This window comes from Cetorhinus maximus, chromosome 24 (genome assembly GCF_964194155.1).
Source record: "Cetorhinus maximus chromosome 24, sCetMax3.hap1.1, whole genome shotgun sequence".
In the NCBI taxonomy this organism is placed as follows: Eukaryota; Metazoa; Chordata; class Chondrichthyes; order Lamniformes; family Cetorhinidae; genus Cetorhinus; species Cetorhinus maximus.
In genome coordinates this window covers 21,812,391-21,831,900 of record NC_135902.1, presented here as the reverse complement: position 1 = coordinate 21,831,900, position 19,510 = coordinate 21,812,391, and the positions used below count along the sequence as shown (strand labels likewise).

General features: G+C 44.6%; 1 protein-coding gene across 6 annotated transcripts in view; it reads right to left on the bottom strand.

Annotated features, from left to right (window-relative positions):
- recql5 (RecQ helicase-like 5) overlaps positions 1-19,510 on the bottom strand; it is a 106,487-nt gene that overhangs the window by 66,888 nt on the left and 20,089 nt on the right. For all 6 annotated transcript variants that reach the window (XM_078570855.1, XM_078570849.1, XM_078570850.1 and 3 more), the window contains 4 exons: positions 14,808-14,913; positions 10,335-10,446; positions 7,793-7,955; positions 7,009-7,091 (listed from right to left, as the gene is read on the bottom strand). In XM_078570855.1, the coding sequence (XP_078426981.1) occupies positions 7,009-7,091; positions 7,793-7,955; positions 10,335-10,446; positions 14,808-14,913 (464 nt within the window). The remainder of the gene's footprint in view (positions 1-7,008; positions 7,092-7,792; positions 7,956-10,334; positions 10,447-14,807; positions 14,914-19,510) is intronic.

Here is a 19,510-nt window from a genome sequence, read left to right as displayed (position 1 = left end):
AGCAGGGTGACAGATCGCACAGTTACCCCAGCAGGGCGACAGATTGCACAGTTACCCTGACAGGGTGACAGATTGCACAGTTACCCCAGCAGGGTGACAGATTGCACAGTTACCCCAGCAGGGTGACAGATCGCACAGTTACCCCAGCAGGGCGACAGATCGCACAGTTACCCCAGCAGGGCGACAGATTGCACAGTTACCCTGACAGGGTGACAGATTGCACAGTTACCCCAGCAGGGTGACAGATCGCACAGTTACCCCAGCAGGGCGACAGATTGCATAGTTACCCTGACAGGGCGACAGATTGCACAGTTACCCTGACAGGGTGACAGATTGCACAGTTACCCTGACAGGGTGACAGATTGCACAGTTACCCCAGCAGGGTGATTGCACAGTTACCCCGAGAAAGCGATAGGTCACATGGTTACCCTGACAGGAGGATGGGTGCCACCCAGTTACCCCTACAGGGTCACAAAGATACACTGACTGGGCGATGAATCACAGAATAATCCTGACAGGGCAACAGAGTCACAGTTACCCCAAGAGTGCAATGGTCACACAGTTACCATGACAGAGCAACAGGATTCACAGTTACCCTGACAGGGTCACATGGGTGCCCCACCAGGAGGATGGAAGTCACGCAGCTCCCCCGGGAGGGCGACGGGGGTCACGCAGCTCCCCCGGGAGGGCGACGGGGGTCACGCAGCTCCCCCGGGAGGGCGACGGGGGTCACGCAGCTCCCCCGGGAGTGTGACGGGGGTCACGCAGCTCCCCCGGGAGGGCGACGGGGGGGTCACGCAGCTCCCCCGGGAGGGCGACGGGGGTCACGCAGTTACCTTGACAAAGTAACAGGGTCACACAGCTACCCTGTGAGCGTGACAGGGTCACATAGTTACCCCAACAGGGTCACACAGTTACCTTGACAGAGCAACAGGGTCACACAGTTACCTTGACAGAGCGACAGGGTCACACAGTTACTCTGGGAGGGCGACGGGGTCACGCAGTTACCTCAGGGTGGGGTGACAGGGTCACACAGTTATCCCGGGAGGGTCACACAATGTACCACAGTGTGACATGTCTACTTATACCTCCAACAACAACATGGTTGTTTTATTGCGATTATCAGACAGCTAAACAGTGGTAGAAAATTCCACCTCTACCCGTATGCCTTGCACACCCAGCCAGTGCATGAATACCTTGATGCTTTAAGCATAGTGCAGGTAAAACTTGATACATACCAGGAACTAAAATTTTTTTAAATCCCAGGCTAGCCCATCACTGCCTGTTACCGACACCCAGCAAGCTCTACACCCACTGGCAGCTTCCCGTCCTGCTCCAAACTAGATCTGCCCCTCTACAACCTGAGGTTGCAGCATTTTTCTTACTGTCTCTATCCTGCAGCACTGCGATGGAACAGCTGTCATCCCTGGACTCAGGAGTGATGCAGAAGGCCAGAAGTTGGCTGCTGAGCGACAGATGGGCCCTGGGGGGACTTGTGGTCATCGCCACGTTCATTGTCATGTTCCTAATTCTTGTCTCATTCGCCATCACTTATGGATTCTGTTCAAGGCCAAGGTCAGCAGCCAGGTCCAACTAAACATGCAGAAATGACTGGTAGCAACCAGAAGTCAGCAACAGGAACCCCGCAACCTGACCCCCAGCAACAGGCACCCCAGCAATGCAACAGTGACAACACTAATCCCAAAAAACCCAACTGAGGCAACAGGAACCCCCAACAATCTAATCTCTGGCAACAAAACCCTAACACTTTCAAGAGCTTGGGGAAAGTATTTTCAGGGTGTCCTCAAATAGACATTGAATGGCCGGACTAGTTAAGACACTTAATCCAACAGGGTACAACCCACCAACACCAAGGAGACGGCTCCGTCAGGCTCCCATCTCCTGCACTGCATAGAAAAGACTGACACAAACTTGGTACACAGGTTATGTATTTAACAAATTTGCCTGGAAAAATAGACAACATTCCTTAAACATATTTGTCAGCCTATTGTACAGTGTTTGATTGTAACCTGGGAATGATATCGAACACTACTGCAAATGACTGTATACAAATGCAAGAACCTACATTTAAAAAATCACGATGAATTGTACAAGTGTCTGAAATCTGTGGAGTCCTCATTTGCACAAGTTTGGCACACGTTTTTGAATAAGGGCGTAACGTTTCACATTCTCCAGTGCTCTGGCACCACCCAAGTCTAAGGTTGGAAAATTATGGACAGTGCCTCTGCAATATCCACTCTCACTTCCTTCAGTATCCTAGGATGCATCTCATCCAGATCTGGTGCATTATCAAATTTAAGTACAGACAGGCTATCCAACACTGCCTCCTTACCATATTAAATGTGTTTAAACTACCCAATTAGTATTTACTGATGTATGCTCCCTACTGATTAATATTTACTGAAATACACTCTATACTGATTAATATTTACTGATATAACCTCTGTACTGATTAATGTTTACTCATATAACCTCCCTACTGAGTAATATTTACTGAAATACACTCTATACCGATTACTATTTACTCATATACACTCCCTACTGATTAATATCTGCTGAGATACACTTAATGAAAATTCACTGATATACACCCCCTGCTGATTAATATTTACTCAAAGACTCTATACTGATTAATATTCACTGAAATACACTCTGTATTGATATTTACTGATGTAAACTCTATACTGATTAATATTTACTGATATACAATGTACTAATTAATATTCACTAATATATACTCTGTATTGATTAATATGTACTGATTAATATTCACTAATATATACTCTGTATTGATTAATATTTACTGATATACAATATACTGATTACTCTTTACTGATTAGTATTTACTGAAATACACTCTGTATTGAATAATATTTACTGATAAACACTCCCTACTAATTTCTTTTTCATTCATGGGATGTGGGCGTCACTAGCTAGGCCAGCATTTATTGCCCATCCCTAATTGCCCTTGAGAAGATGGTGGTGAGCTGCCTTCTTGAACCACTGCAGTCCATGTGTTGTAGGTACACCCACAGTGCTGTTAGGGAGAGAGTTCCAGGATTTTGACCCAGTGACAGTGATTGAATGACAATATATTTTTAAGTCAGGAAGGTGAGTGGCTTGGAAGGGAACTTCCAGGTGGCAGTCATGGGTTTGGAAGATGCTGTCTAATGAGCCTTGGTGAGTTCCTGCAGTACATCTTGTAGATGGTACAGACTGCTACCACTGTGCATTGTTGGTGGAGGGAGTGAATGTTTGTGGATGGGGTGCCAATCAAGCAGGATGCTTTGTCCTGGATGGTGTCAAGCTTCTTGAGTCTTGTTGGAGCTGCACTCATCCAGGCAAGTGGGGAGTATTCCATCACCCTCCTGCCTTGTTCCTTGTAGGTGGTGGACAGGCTTTGGGGAGTCAGGAGATGAGTTATTCACTGCAGAATTCATAGCCTCTGACCTGTTCTCGTAGCCATAGTATTTATATTGCTGTCCAGTTCAGTTTCTGGTCAATGGTAATGCCCAGGATGTTGATAGTGGGGGATTCAGCGATAGTAATGCCATTGAATGTCAAGGGTCCATAGTTAGATTCTCTCATGTTGGAGATGGTCATTGCCTGGCAATTGTGTAGTGCTTGCCACTTGTCAGCCCAAGCCTGGCTATTGCGTTAGGTATGACTCCAGTCAGCGGAGAGTTTGCCTCCAGCTTTGCTAGGGCTCCTTGATGTCACACTCAGTCAAATTCTGCCTTGATGTCAAGGGCAATCACTCTCACCTCACCTCGGGAGTTCAGCTCTTTTGTCCATGTTTGGATCAAGGTGTAATGAGGTCAGGAGCTGAGTGGCCCTAGCCAAACTGAGCGCCAGTGAATAGGTTATTGCTAAGCAAGTGCTGCCTGATAGCACTGGTGATGACCTGTTCCATCACTTTACTGATGATCGAGAGTAGACTGATGGGGTGGTAATCGGCTGGGTTGGATTTGTCCTGCTTTGTGTGTACAGGACATGCCTGGGCAATTTTCCACATTGCTAGAATTGTAGCTGTACTGGAACAGCTTGGCTAGGGGCACAAGTTCCAGAGCACAAGTCTTCAGTGTTATTGCCGGAATATTGTCAGGGCCCATAGCCTTTGCATTATCCAGTGAATCGAATTTGCTGAAGACTGGCATCTGTGTGGCTGGGAACCTCCGGAGGAGGCTGAGACGGACCATCCACTCAGCAATTCTGGCTGAAGATTGTTGCAAGTGCTTCAGCCTTACCTTTTGCACTGATGTGCTGGGCTCCCCCATCATTGAGGATGGGCATATTTGTGGGGCCTCCTTCTCCAGTGAGCTGTTTAATTGCCCACCACTATTCATGACTGGATGTGGCAGGATTGTAGAGCTTAGATTTGATCCATTGGCTGTGGAATTGCTTAGCTCTGTCTATCGCTTGCTGCATATGCCTTTCGGCACACAAGTAGTCCTGTATTGTAGCTTCACAAGGTTGACACCTAATTTTTAGGTATATCTGGTGCTGCTCCTGGCATGCCCTCCTGCACTCTTCATTGAACTACGGTTGATCCCCTGGCTTGATTGTAATGATAGAGTGGGGGATCTGCTGGGCCATGAGGTTATAGACTGTGGTTGAGTACAATTCTATTGCTGCTGATGGCCCACAGCGCCATCTTGAGTTGCTAGATCTGTTCAAAATAGATCCCAGTTAGCATACTGGTAGTGCCACACAACACAATCCTTAATGTGAAGTCAGGACTTTGTCTCTACAAGGACTTGTGTGGTGGTCATTCCTACCGATACTGTCATGGACAGTTGTATCTGCAGCAGGCAGGTTGGAGAGGATGAGGTCAAGTATGTTTTACCCTCTTGTTGGTTCCCTCACCACCTGGCACAGGCCCAGTCTAGCAGCTATGTCCTTTAAGACTTGGCCAGCTCGGTCAGCAGTGGTGCTACTGAGCCACTGTTGGTGCTTCCTCCAAGTGGTGGAGCTTAGGGGGCCAGTATGTGGTAATCAGCAGGAGGTTTCCTTGAACATGTTTGACCTGGTGCCATTTGGTCCAGAGTCGATGTTGAGGACTCCCAGAGCAACTCCCTCCCGTATAACACTGTGCCGCCACCTCTGCTGGATTTGTCCTACCCAGGGATGGTGGTGGTGATGTCTGGGACATTGTAAGGTATGATTCCGAGAGTGTGAATATGTCAGGCTGTTGCTCAACTAGCCTGTGCGACAGCTCGCCCAATTACAGCCCAAGCTGTAAGGCTCAACAGGGCAGGGTTTGCCATTGTCATTTCTGGTGCCTAGGTCAATGCCAGGTGGTCTGTCTGGTTTCATTCCTTTTTATTGACTGTTTAGCAGTTTGATACAGTTGAGTGGCTCGCTAGGCCACTTCAGAGATCATTTAAGAGTCAAACACTCCCTATTGCATACTATCTACTGGGTCTAGAGTCGCATGTAGCAGGCAATGACTGCAGATTTCCTTCCCTAAATGACATTAGTGAACCAAATGGGTTTTTGCAACAATCGACAATGGTTTCATGGTCATCATTTGACTTTTAATTTCAGATTTTTATTCAATTCAGTTCCACCATCTGCTCTGGGGGGATTTGAACCCGGGTGCCCCGGGTCTTTGAATTACTAGTCCAGTGACAATACCACTATGCCACCATTTACTGATAAACATTCTCTACTGATTAATATTTATTGATATACACTCTCTCCTGAACAATATATACTGATATAAACTCTACACTGGTTAATACTTACTGAAACACACACTGTACTGACTAATATTCACTGATATATGCTCCCTACTGATTAATATTTACTGATATACATTCCCTACTGATTAATATTTACTGATGTACCCTCCCTACTGATTAATATTTACTGATATACCCTCCCTACTGATTAATATTTACTGATATACCCTCCCTACTGATTAATATTTACTGATATACCATCCCTACTGATTAATATTTACTGATGTAAACTCGATACTGATCAATATTTACAAATATACACTATATTGATATTTACTGAAACATTACCTACTGATTCATATTTACTGATATACACTTTAAAATAATTTACAGATATAAGCTCTATAATGATTAATATTTACTGATATACACTCCCTACTGATTCACATTTACTGATATACACACTACACTAATATTTATTGATTGATATTTATTATTGATATTTATTTAATAATATTTATTATTGATATTACTCTACACTAATTAATATTTACACTAATTAATATTTACTGATACACTGATACACTAATTAATATTTACTGATATATACTCTTCTGATCAATATTTACTGATAAACATTACGTGCTGATTGATATTTACTGATACACACACTCTATTGATTAACATTTACTAATGTAAGCTCTGTACTGATTAATATTTACAGATATACACTCTATATGGATCAATGTTCCACCATAGAGTGCACATGATAGGTGTTAACTGGTCAGTTTCCTGTAGTGTATACAAGTCCATTCATGAAAATTGAGTATACCCTCTGTGAAATTCTACGTGTGACCAAAGTTCCCTCTAGACTGTGCAGCCATGAGGAAATCCAAAAATTCTTGCACAGATCACACACGCGTCAGCTGGCCCCTTTGAATTACTGTGCATCCACAGTTACACAACAAAAATTAAAAGGGCCATGGACCTCAAAAAAAGAGGGAACATTGACTGTGACTCACACCTGCTACTCACTATTTGCATATAAAATATCTATCCCTGTTTAGTAGTTTCCAGCCTGTAACTCACTCCCAGCCGTATGTTATTCCAGACATAAACCGCCCAAACTCTTCAGTTTGTTTCCAACCTGCAACTTACTCCTAGATATCTGGTATTCTATATATATATATATAAACGACTTGAACCCCTTGGTTAGGTACCAGCCTGTAACTTACTCCCAAGGTAGCTGTTAACTGTTATTCAGGGAAGAAGTGCAGAAAACACAGGAAATGGAAGCACTTACCCTGGTTGCTCACAGAAGGAAACCAGAATCTCAAAGCCCACCAGGGAGGATTTGTCGGAGTTTTTTATGGATCCTCTTTTGCTCTGCAAAAGCCACAAGAAAATAATTATCCTAAGACAAACAGAGGAGAACACAGAGGTTCTCAGTGCATTCAGAAAATGAGCAGCCAAATAATGGACACAGCACCATTACCAAAGGGACAGCCATGCAGCCGCCAGAATTGGGGTACGAGAGGTGAGCCAGAGGCAAATAAGGACAAGTGTGAAGTGCCTCACTGGGAACATGCAGAAAAGGCACGTCAGCATGGAAGGGTAATGATGGCCTGGACAGAAGGGTAGAAGGGGGATTGGAAAGCCAAGCTGGGATGAGGAAGCATGAGGGGTACATGAAGAGCAAGATGAAGAAATGTGGTAGGCTGATGCATACTACTGATATAATTTCTATACTGATTAATATTTACTGATATATATAAATCACCCAATCCCCTCAGTTAGTTTCCAACCTGTAACTCACTTCCAGGTACATGTCATTCTATATACAAACCATTCAAATCCCTTGATTTGATTCCAGCATATAACTCACTTCCAGGTTTGTTATTTTACATATGAACCAGTCAAACCCGGCAGTTAGTTTCCAGCTTGTAACTCACCATCAGAAAAACGGTGGGCGTTATGGAACTCAAGCTTGAGGGGATCTAGGGTAAGTAAAAGGGATGAGAGCCAGCCAAGAAGTGTTGCTCTGAAAGGTCAACACTTCCGTGGATAACTCTCTGGTGACGCAGTACCTGGGTCTGAGCCATCTCCTTCTTGATCAGGAAGCTGATGTTCACACGATCTATCCTGGAGTAGTAGATTCTGCAAAACGAGAGCTTCCCGTCTCTCCCCGCTCGGCCAGATTCTTGGTAATAAGCGGCCATTGACTTTGCCAGATTCCAATGGGCAACAAATCTGCAGAAATTCAGAGATAGTTAATAAATAGTAACACCCAGTGCTCAGAGAACATCAGCAACCAGCATCGCCCGGTGCTCAGAGACCATCAGCAACCAGCATCGCCCGGTGCTCAGAGAGTCAGCAACCAGCATTGCCCGGTGCTCAGAGAGTCAGCAACCAGCATCGCCCGGTGCTCAGAGAGTCAGCAACCAGCACCGCCCGGTGCTCAGAGAGGCTCAGCAAGCACCGCCCGGTGCTCAGAGACGGACAGCAAGCACCGCCCGGTGCTCAGAGACGGACAGCAAGCACCGCCCGGTGCTAAGAGACAGTCAGTAGGCATCATCTGGTGCGCAGAGACAGTCAGTAACCAACATCACCAGTGCTCAGAGACAGTCAGAAACCTGCATCATTTGGTGCCCAGACCGTCAGCAACCAGCATCGCCCAGTGTCCAGAGACAGTCAATAACCAGCATCAGCCAGTGCTTAGAGACAGTCAGTAACCAGCGTCGCCGAACACCCGCACAACAGAAATGCAAGGCAATGGCCATCTCCAACAAGAGAGAAACTAACCATCTCCCCTTTCCGCTCAACAGCATTACCATTAATGGAATCCCTCCATTAATAGCCTGAGGGTTACTATTTACCATAACCTTATCTGGGCCAGCCATATGAACACTGTGTTTGCAAGAGCAGGTCGAAGGCCTGGAATTCCGCAGCAAGTAACTCACCTTTTGACTCCCCAAAGCACAAGTCAGCAGTGTCATGGGATACTGTATACTTGCTTGGATGATGCAGCTCTAGAACACAAGAAGCTTGACATCATCTAGGCAAAGCAGCATGCCATCCACCACTGGCCCAAAGTGGCAGCAGTGTGTATCATTTACAATGTGCACTGCAAGAACTCACCAAGGCTCCTTTGACAGCACCTTCCAAACCCACAACTTCAATCACCTGGAAGGACTAAGGCAGCAGATACATGGGAACATCACCACTGCAAGTTTCCCTACAAGTCACACACCATCCTGACTTGGAAACATAGGTCAAGATCCGGAAATGCCCTTCTTAACAGCATTGTGGGTGTACCTCCACCTCACCATCACTTCTCAAGGGCAATTAGAGATGGGCAATAAACGTTGGCCTTGCCAGCGATGCATACATGCCATGAATGAATTAAAAATACTCAGATAGCTGGTAACACAATGCAAGCAAGGAAGTTATGCTAAATCTTCATTAATCGCTAGTTAAGTCCCAGCTGGAGTAGTGTGTCCAATTCTGGGCACCACATTGTAGCGAGGATGCCATGGCCTTGGAAAGGGTGCAGAGGAGATATTCTAGGATGAGGGATTTTGATTATGGAGAAGCTGGGGTTGTTCTCCTTAGAGCAGAGGAGACGAAGAGGTGTTTTGGTAGAGGTGTTCAAAATTATGAAGGATTTTACATTACAACAGCGACTACACTTCCAAAATACTTCACTGGTTATAAAGCTCTTTGGGATGTTTGGAGATCGTGAAAGGCAGTGTATATGAAGGCAGACTTTTTTTGATGGAGTAAGGAAAGAGAAACTACTTCTACTCTTCAATGGGGCGATAGCCAGAGGATATGGATTTAAGATTCAGAGACAACATATTATTTTATGCAGTGAGTTGTAATGATCTGGGATGTACTTCCTGAAAGGGTGATGGAAGCAGATTCAATAATAACTTTCAAATTTGATGTGGATGTAAACTTGAAAAGGAAAAAAACTTGCAGGGCTATGGGGAATAAACTGTGGAGTAGACTAATTAGATGGCACTTTCAAAAAGCCAGTACAGGCATAATGGGCCAAATGCTTGCCTTTTGAGCTATATGAGTCTCTGGCCACTCAATGGAAATTGACAGCCTGTAACCAGCCTTACCTGGCACTTACAACTGGCAACCAGCATTGTAACTCTCAGAGAAAGCTGGTAGTTGAGAACACCACCACATGCACTGTCAGTAACCAGCACCAATGTGCATTTGGTAAGCTGCTGCAAATCAGCTGGCAACACCAGCTGCCAATGGACCAGCAATACCTGCAGCCAGGAAACATGGCATGGGCTGTGCACATCTGGCACTCATTCCCCAGGATCCAGACTGTGTAATAGTCATATTTCACAACATGCAAAACAAAATCTGACCTCACAAAGCTGCACCTGTTATATGACACACAGTCTGGATAATCTTTTGTAAACCAATAATCATTCCACATGGACAGCTAATAATTGGTAATGACAAATATCCCCCACCTCGCCTAAGCACCCTGGGTAGAAGACAATTACAATCCCACTACTACAACAAGAACACACCCTCCCCTTCAGGAGTGTTTCTGACAGACACATTATCCTCCCCATTCCTCTATCCCGTTTTTTTGACACTCACCTGACATTCGCCTTGTCCACACCCATCCCAAAGCTGATGGTTGCCACGATCACAGGTACCTTGCCCTCCATCCACTCCTTCTGCACCACAGTGCGTTCTGAATTCTTTAGCCCTGTAGGTACACACAAGGTTCAGCTCCCAGAACATGAAGTACTGTGCGAGCCTTCCCTTATCTCCATAGATTGGTGGATCAATTTTCTATACTGGAATGTGCACTGTGCACGCTATACATGCAAGTTTTACTTCATATAATCAGAGAATCATACAACACAAAAAGAGACCATTCTGTCCATCATGCCTGTGCCGGCTCTTTCGCAGAAGCATTTAATGAGTCCCATTCTCCCCTGCTTTTTCCCCATTGTCCTGCAAATCTTTCCTTTTCAGTATTTATCCAATTTTCTTCTGAGTGTTACAATTGAATCTATTTCCATCACCCTTTCAGGCAGCTCATTCCAGATCATGATTTTTTCAAGAAGGATGAACCATCCATGGCTAACTAAGGTGTTAAGAATAGTATCAAATTGAAAGAAAAAGCATACAATGCTGCGAAGATTAGTGGTTGACCAGAAGATTGGGAAAATGTTAGAAAACAGCAAAGGATAGCTAAAAATAATAATAAACAGGGACAAAATAGATTTCAGGGAAAACGAACAAGAAATATCAAAACAGATAGGAAGAGCTACAAGTGTATAAAAAGGAAGCGAGTCGCTAAAGTAAATGTTGTTGCCTAAAACAACAAGACTGGGGAATTAATAATGGGAAATAAGGAAATGGCAGAGACTTTAGACACATATTTTGTACTCATATTTTGTATCTGTCTTCATGGTCGAAGACACTAAAAACATCCCAATAATGATGGAGAATCAGGAGAAAAAATGGAGGGAGGAATTTAAAACAATATTATCACTAGAGAATAAGCACTAAACAAACTTATTGGACTAAAGGCTAATAGGTCCCCTAGGTCTGATGGCCTGCATCCTAGGGTCTTAAAAGCAGTGGCAAGAGATAATAGATGCATTAGTTGTAATAAAAATTCCCTAGATTCTGGAAACATCCCAGAAGATTGGAAAACCGCAAACAAAACACTTTTAACATCTGCCACTGAGAAAATGCTAGAATCCATTCTTAAGAAATTAGTAGCAGGTCACTTAGAAAATCATAATACAATCTAGGAAAGTCAATATGGTTTTATGAAAGGGAAATTGTGTTTGACAAATTCATTAGAGTTCTTTGAGGATGTAATTAACAGGGTGGATAAAGGGAGACCACTAGATGTAGTGCATTTTGATTTCCAAAAGGCATTGCCACATAAAAAGTTATGACACAAGTTAAGAGCCCATGGTGTTGGGGTAATATATTAGTATGGATAGAGGATTGGCTAACAAATGGAAAACTGAGTGAAGGGACTGAGTGTATTGTAGCCAAATTTACTAATGATAAAGGATAAGTAGGAAGGTAAGTCATGAGGAGGACACAAAGAGTCTGCAAAGAGATATAGATAGGTTGAGTGAATGGGCAAAAAATTGGCAGTATGACTACAATGTAGGAAAATGTGAGGTAACCTACTTTGGTAGGAAGAAAGAAAAGCAGAATATTATTTAAATAGAGGGATTACAGAGGGATCTGGGTGTCTTCAAACATGAAACACAAAGTTAGCAGGCAGGTATAGCAAGTAATTAGGAAGAAAAATTGAATGTTGGTCTTTATTGAAAGGGAGTTGGAGTATAAAGTAGGGAAGTCTTGCTTAGTTTAACAGTAATGAACACAACTTTGTGAATTACGGATAAGGATGGGGCTCTGATGCTGCTTTTATTTCAAGCTGGAGCAGTCAGGTGACATTTTTACAACTGAGTTTAAAAATTAGATTACCCTTCTGACCTGCAGGCAGCTTGGACACTGGAGCCCAAGTCTGAGGTTAAGCCAACAGGTTGTCTGCTTCTAAATATCTAGACATCTATCATGTGCTTGCTTACTCTGATTGAAGATGATAAGCAGATGTTAAATTTCATATTGCTTAATAAAGTATTGAAGTTACTGAAATTACATTCTTGAGCCTATTAATTAACAAGATAAAATCGAGGCTAAATCATGCTATCAGAGGTCTACATGGTCAGTCAAAGTAGAAACAACTCATCTCACACCATGAACTTGGGTCTGTCTTTAGGTTTTGAACCTCAACAGTTAGGTTCCAACCTCAGTGTAGTCTTCCTCTATATGAATCAGGACAGTGCCAGAAGTAGAAACAGCAGCACAGTGGTGATGTTACTGGACTACTAATCCAGAAACATGGACTAACAATCTGGAGACAGGAGTTCAAATCCTACTATGGCAGCTGGGGAAATTATATTCCGTTAATTAAATAAATCTAGAATTAAAAACTGGTATCAGTAATGGTAATCATGAAACTACTAGTTTTTCATTAAAAACCCATATGGTTAACTAATGTTCTTCATCAAAGGAAATCTGCTGTCGCTACCTGGTCTAGCCTATATGTAACTCCAGGCCCATTGGTAGACTCTTAACTGCTGTCTCAGTTGTCAAGAGGGTGGCTTACTGCCAAGTAGAGATCAAGAACAAGTAGAGATGGGCAATAAATGCTGACAATGCCATTAACACCCAATGAATAAAAGAAAAATAAAAGCAACCCCACTTTGTCACCAAATGGTCAACCAAACCACTGCAGACTTGAACGGGGCATGAGTAAGTCTAATAGGAAGCATGGACACGGTGTGGGACCACCATAACTGGAAGACATAATGCAAGCTTTTTACATGAAATAAGTTACTAGATCCTTCTAGAGAAATCACAGACTGGGTGAGAGAGGAAACAAAAGACGTTGCAGTCAGGGCACTCTTCTGAACTGAGGATTGATGTATATTGCTGGGACTGTCAAGGGAACTTTACTCTGCATCTAACCCATGCTATACCAGGCCCGAGTGTTTGCTGGGACAATGTGGAGCAACATTACTCTGTATCTAATAACCTGTATTTATATAGCACCTTTAACATAGTAATATGACCAAAGACACTTCACGAGTGTTATCAAACAAAATTTGCCACAGAGATATTAAGGCAGATGACCAGAGAGTTTTAAGTTTTGGTTTTTAAGAGTGTCTTAAAGGAGAAAAGAGAGGTAGAGACAGAGAAGTTTGGGGAGGAAATTTCACAGTGGAGGCCCTTGGCAGCTGACAGTATGGTTTCCAATGATTAAAATCAGGGATGCTCAAGAGGCCAGGATTGGATGAGTGCAGAGATCTTGCAGGGTTGTAGGGCCAGAGGAGATTACAGAGATCGGGTCTGCAAGGGCAAGGAGGGATTTGAAACAAAAATGAGAATTTTAAAATTCAGCCGCTGACTAACCGGGAGCCAATGTAGGTCAGCAAGCACAGGGGTGATGAGTGATTGAGACTTGGTGCAAGTTAGGAAATGGACAGCAGATATCTAGGTGCCTCAAGTTCACTGAGGGTTCAATGAGGAGCACACTAGAATAGTTGCATCTGGGGATAACAAAGGATTTGAGTAGCAGATGAGCTGAGACAGGGTGGGTCAGATGACATTACAGAGGAAATAGGGCACCTTAGTGGTGACGGAATATGCGGTCAGAAGCTCATCTAGGGATGATACCAAGATTGCGAACTGTCTGGTTCAGTCTCAGATAGTTGTCAGAGAGAAGGACTGAGTTGGTGTCAAGGAAGAGAATTTGTGGTGAGGGTCAAAGTCAATGGCTTTGGTCTTTCCAGTATTTAGTTGGATGACATTTCTGCCCATCCAATACAGAATACCAGACAAACAGTCTGACAACTCAGAGTGCAGAGGGACATGAGGTGGTAGTGAAGCAGAGCTTGGTGTCGTAAGCATCTGTGTGGAAACTGCATTTTCAGATGATGTTGCTGTAGGGTAGCAGGTAGATGACAAATAAGAGGGGGCTGAGGATAGATCCTTGAAGGACACCAGAGCTAACGATTCAGGAGCAGGAAGATAAGCCATTGTAGGCCAACTGCAGAGCTGTTGGAGGAAGTGGGTGTGGTCAATCATGTTAAACACTGCAGGAAGGTCAAGAAACATTAGGAGTGATAGCTGCTCTTGTATGTGCCCTGAAGTGTTTGATGGAGCTTTTAGACTACCCTAGAATGAAATCTTCAGAGAGGGGTATAACCCAATGACTTCTAACCCATCTGAGCTTTGTGCATCAAAATTTGCTCGCTGAGCTTCCAATCAAAGTTACCACTTTAAATAGAACGCCACACGTCAACAATACCAACCATCTACTGTTCAGTGTCAACAACTTATTAAAATGTCAAGTCAGTGAATATGCTACAACTCTGGGAATTAATCTTTCATAAACCCAGTGTCCCATCAGTAACATATACAAATTCACTCCAAAATCACTCAACAGGTAGAAATCCTAATCTGATACATTCAACATGACTCCTGACACAAAGCATCCATAGTGCTTTCATCTGTGCTTCTTACCTGCATGATAAGCCTTGGCTTCCAACCCTCTTTGTGTCAGTTCCTCTGCCACCTCTTGACACGAGTCCCTGGTCCGACAGTAAACTATGCCACAGCCATCAAACAACTGCAAGGGAAGAATTGCATTCACAGAACAATTTACTGTGACTCAACTGCTCTGTTAAAACTGACTTTGGAGCACATTAACATAGAAACACAAACAGAAATAGACCATTCAGCCCTTTTGAGCCTATCCCACCAATCAACTAGATTGTGTATATTTGCCTATCAACTTTATGTGTCCACCTTTTTTCATATCCCTTGATACTCTTACCGAACAAATATCTATCTCAGACTTGGGAGCTCTAATTGACCTCCAGCATTCAGAGTTTTTTTGGGGGGATAGGGTTCCATATTTCCATTACCCTTTACGTGGAAAAGCATTTGCTGACATCACCCCAAGCAGCCTAGCTCTAACTTTATAATTCCCCCTTGTACTGGACTCCCCACTTCCTTCTGAACCCATCCCTTCTTCTAATCTTACCTCTTGCTATGTATTCACAATACTCTCTGACCACCCCCTCTCTAGCTGATCTGCCCTTAGTAAAGGACACAACTTCAGCTCCTTATGCCTCCACCTCAATGAATTTTGAGTTCACTTCAATGATCTTTGCCTCTACATTCAGTTCATTGGCCAGAAGTCTTCTCCCCACACAGCAGACCCTTTTACCCATCTTCAATACTCTCCCTCCACCTAGATCCCACCCTCTGGCCTTTTATCCTCTCTTGATCTCTTCACTGCCAGCATGACATTGGCTGTCTCAACTTCTCTGTTCCCCTCATTCACTCTAACCTGTTCCCCTCTGAGCTTTCTGCACTCTGTTCTTTCAGATCCAACCCTAACAGCTGACAAGGGTGGTGCTGTCATTGTTGGTATGCCAGACATCTACCTAGCAGAGGTTGAATGCCAACTTTCTGACACTCTCCCCCACCTCCCCTGGACCATTACCCCACCACTGAACATCAAGGCATTGTATCCAGGGCTGTTACTGATCTCATCTCCTCTGGATATCTTCCCTCCACAGCCTCCAAACCTGAACAGCCTACTTCTACCTCCTTTCCAAGATCCACATACAGGTCTGCCCTGATAGATTTATTGTTTCAGTCTGCTCCCACCTCACTGAACTGATTTCTTCCTTTCCTAGCTCTATTTTCACTTTCTACTCCGGCTATGTAGAAACATTGGAGAAGTTGGGACTATTTTCCTTGGAGAAGGTTGAGAGGAGATTTAATAGAGGTGTTCAAAATCATGAGGGGTCTGGGCAGAGTAGAAAGGACAAACTGTTTCCATTGATGGAAAGATCAAGAACCAGAGGGCACAGACTTAAGGTAATTTGCAAAAGAAGCAATGGCAACACGAGGAAAAGCTTCTCCATGCAGCAAGTGCTAGGATCTGTAATGCACTGCCTGAGTGTGGTGGAGGCAGGGTCAATTGAAGTTTTTAAAAGAGAATTGGATCATTTTTTTGAAAAAGAAAAATTTACAGAGCCACAGGGAAAAGGCAAGGAGTGGCACTTCAGAGGGCCAGTACAGACATGGCAGGCAGAATGGCTTCCTTCTGAGCTGTAACCATTCTATGATTTGTCCAGTCTCTTCCCACCTATATGAGTGACTCTCCTGATGTCCTCCATCACCTTAACAGTTTCCAATTTCCTGATCCGAGCCATCTCTTTACCATGGATGTCCAATTTCTCTACACCACCAGGAACTGTCTGAGGGCTCTGTGCTTCTTCCTTAAATGGAGACCCCCCAACTAATCTTTATCCACCAACACCCTCCTCTGCATGGATGAACCTGTTCGCACACTGAACAGCTTCTTCAACTCCACTCACTTCCTCCAAATAAAAGGTGTTGCTCTGGGTATCTTCATGGGTCCTTGCTATGCCTTCCTTTTTGTGGGAACTGTGGAATATTCCTTGTTCCAGTCTTACTTGGGCTTCCTCCCTCACTTCTTTATTTGGTAAAATGATGACTGTATTGGTGTAGCTTTCTGCTCTGCCCCTGAATTGGAAAACTTTATCGACTTCTCTCACCTTCACCCAGTTCATCTCAGACTCTTCCCTTCCTAGACTTCTCCATCTCCATTTCTGGGGATAGGCTATCAACCAATATTCTGTTTAAGCCAGAGACTACAACCGCTACATCGACTACACTTCCTCACACCCTGCTTCCTGTAAGGACTTTTTTCTATTTGTCCGGTTTCTCCAACTCTATTGCATTCTTCAATACTAGAACTTCAGATATATCTTCCTTTCTCCTACTGAGGATTACCCTCCCATCGTGGTTAACGCGACCCTCCACCATATCCGTTCCACTTCCCACACTTCTGGTCTCACCCCTTCCCCTCCCTCACAGAACCACAATATGGTTCTCCTTGTCCCCACCTTCCACCCCAATAGGATCTGTATTCAACGGATCATCCTCTGTCATTTCCATCACTTCCAGTGTGATGCCACGAAACACATCTTCTCCTGCCCTTCCCTTTCAGGATTCCAAAAAAACTTCTCCCTTCATGGCACCCTGGTCCACTCCTCCATAACCCCAACTCCCCTCCCCTTCCCATGGCACTTTTCCATGCAATTCCTTTACCTCCTCCTTTCTCACTATCCAAGACCCCAAACACTCCTCCCAGGTGAAAGAGGAATTTAGGTATACTTCATTCAATTTATTCTACTGTATTTTCTGCTCACCATGTGGTCTCCTCTACAATGGGAAGACCATTTAGGGAACCTCTCTATTCAGTCCACGGGCATGTCGTCCATCATTTTAATTTTAATTCTCCACCTTGCTCCTATTCTGAACTTTTTGGGAGCATCTTGACTTATCTTGGCCCTGCACAACTAGTCTTTTAGTCTAAAAACAAAAAGCTAAAAGCTACTGCGGATGCTGGAAATCCAAAACAAAACAAAAACAGAATTACCTGGAAAAACTCAGCAAGTCTGGCAGCATCGGCGGAGAAGAAATCAGTCAACGTTTCGAGCCTCCATGGCCCTTCGGCAGAACTGCAGCATAGTTTCAACAAGGGAGAAATATAAACTGGTTTAAGGTGGGTGGGGGGCGGGGGGGAAAGAGACACATTGAGGGTGTGGTGTGAGCAGATAATCAAAAGATGTCAGAGACAAAAGGGTCAAAGGGGTGTTGAAGGTGGTGGTCTTTGTCTGAGAAAAGTGCTAATTAAGAATGGAAAACAGGATATTCAAAGTACAGCTCTAGTGGGGGTGGGGTGGAAAGACTAAAGGTTTTAGTTTTAGATTTAAAAATAATGGAAATAGGTGGGGAAAGAAGAATCTATATAAATTATTGAAAAAAAAGCGGGTGGGGGGGGAAAAGAAACGGGGTGGGGATGGGGGGAGGGGGAGTTTAAGATCTAAAGTTGTTGAATTCAATATTCAGCCCAGAGGGCTGTAAAGTGCCTAGTCGGAAGATGAGGTGCTGTTCCTCCAGTTTGCGTTGGGCTTCACTGGAACAATGCAGCAAGCCAAGGACAGACATGTTGGCAAGAGAACAGGGTGGAGTGTTAACATGGCAAGCGACAGGGAGGTTTGGGTCTTTCTTGCGGACAGACCGCAGGTGTTCCGCAAAACGGTCGCCCAGTTTGCGTTTGGTCTCTCCAATGTAGAGGAGACCGCATTGGGAGCAACGAATGCAGTAGACTAAGTTAGGGGAAATGCAAGTGAAATGCTGCTTCACTTGAAAGGAGTGTTTGGGCCCTTGGACGGTGAGGAGAGAGGAAGTGAAGGGGCAGGTGTTGCATCTTCTGCGTGGGCATGGGGAGGTGCCATAAGTGGGGGTTGAGGAGTAGGGGGTGATGGAGGAGTGGACCAGGGTGTCCCGGAGGGAACGATCCCTACGGAATGCCGTCAAGGGGGGTGAAGGGAAGATGTGTTTGGTGGTGGCATCATGCTGGAGTTGGCGGAAATGGCGGAGGATGATCCTTTGAATGCGGAGGCTGGTGGGGTGATAAGTGAGGACAAGGGGGACCCTATCATGTTTCTGGGAAGGAGGAGAAGGCGTGAGGGAGGATGCGCGGGATATGGGCCGGACACGGTTGAGGGCCCTGTCAACGACCGTGGATGGAAAACCTCGGTTAAGGAAGAAGGAGGACATGTCAGAGGAGCTGTTTTTGAAGGTAGCGTCATCAGAACAGATGCGACGGAGGCGAAGGAACTGAGAGAATGGGATGGAGTCTTTACAGGAAGCGGGGTGTGAGGAGCTGTAGTCGAGGTAGCTGTGGGAGTCGGTAGGCTTGTAATGGATATTGGTGGACAGTCTATCATCAGAAATTGGGACAGAGAGGTCAAGGAAGGGAAGAGAAGTGTCAGAGATGGACCATGTGAAGATGATGGAGGGGTGGAGATTGGAAGCAAAATTAATAAATTTTTCCAGGTCCCGACGAGAGCATGAAGCAGCACCGAAGTAATCATCGATGTACCGGAGAAAGAGTTGTGGGAGGGGGCCGGAGTAGGACTGGAACAAGGAATGTTCCACATACCCCATAAAGAGACAGGCATAGCTGGGGCCCATGCGGGTACCCATAGCCACACCTTTTATTTGGAGGAAGTGAGAGGAGTTAAAGGAGAAATTGTTCAGTGTGAGAACAAGTTCAGCCAGACGGAGGAGAGTAGTGGTGGATGGGGATTGTTGGGGCCACTAGAGCTGTACTT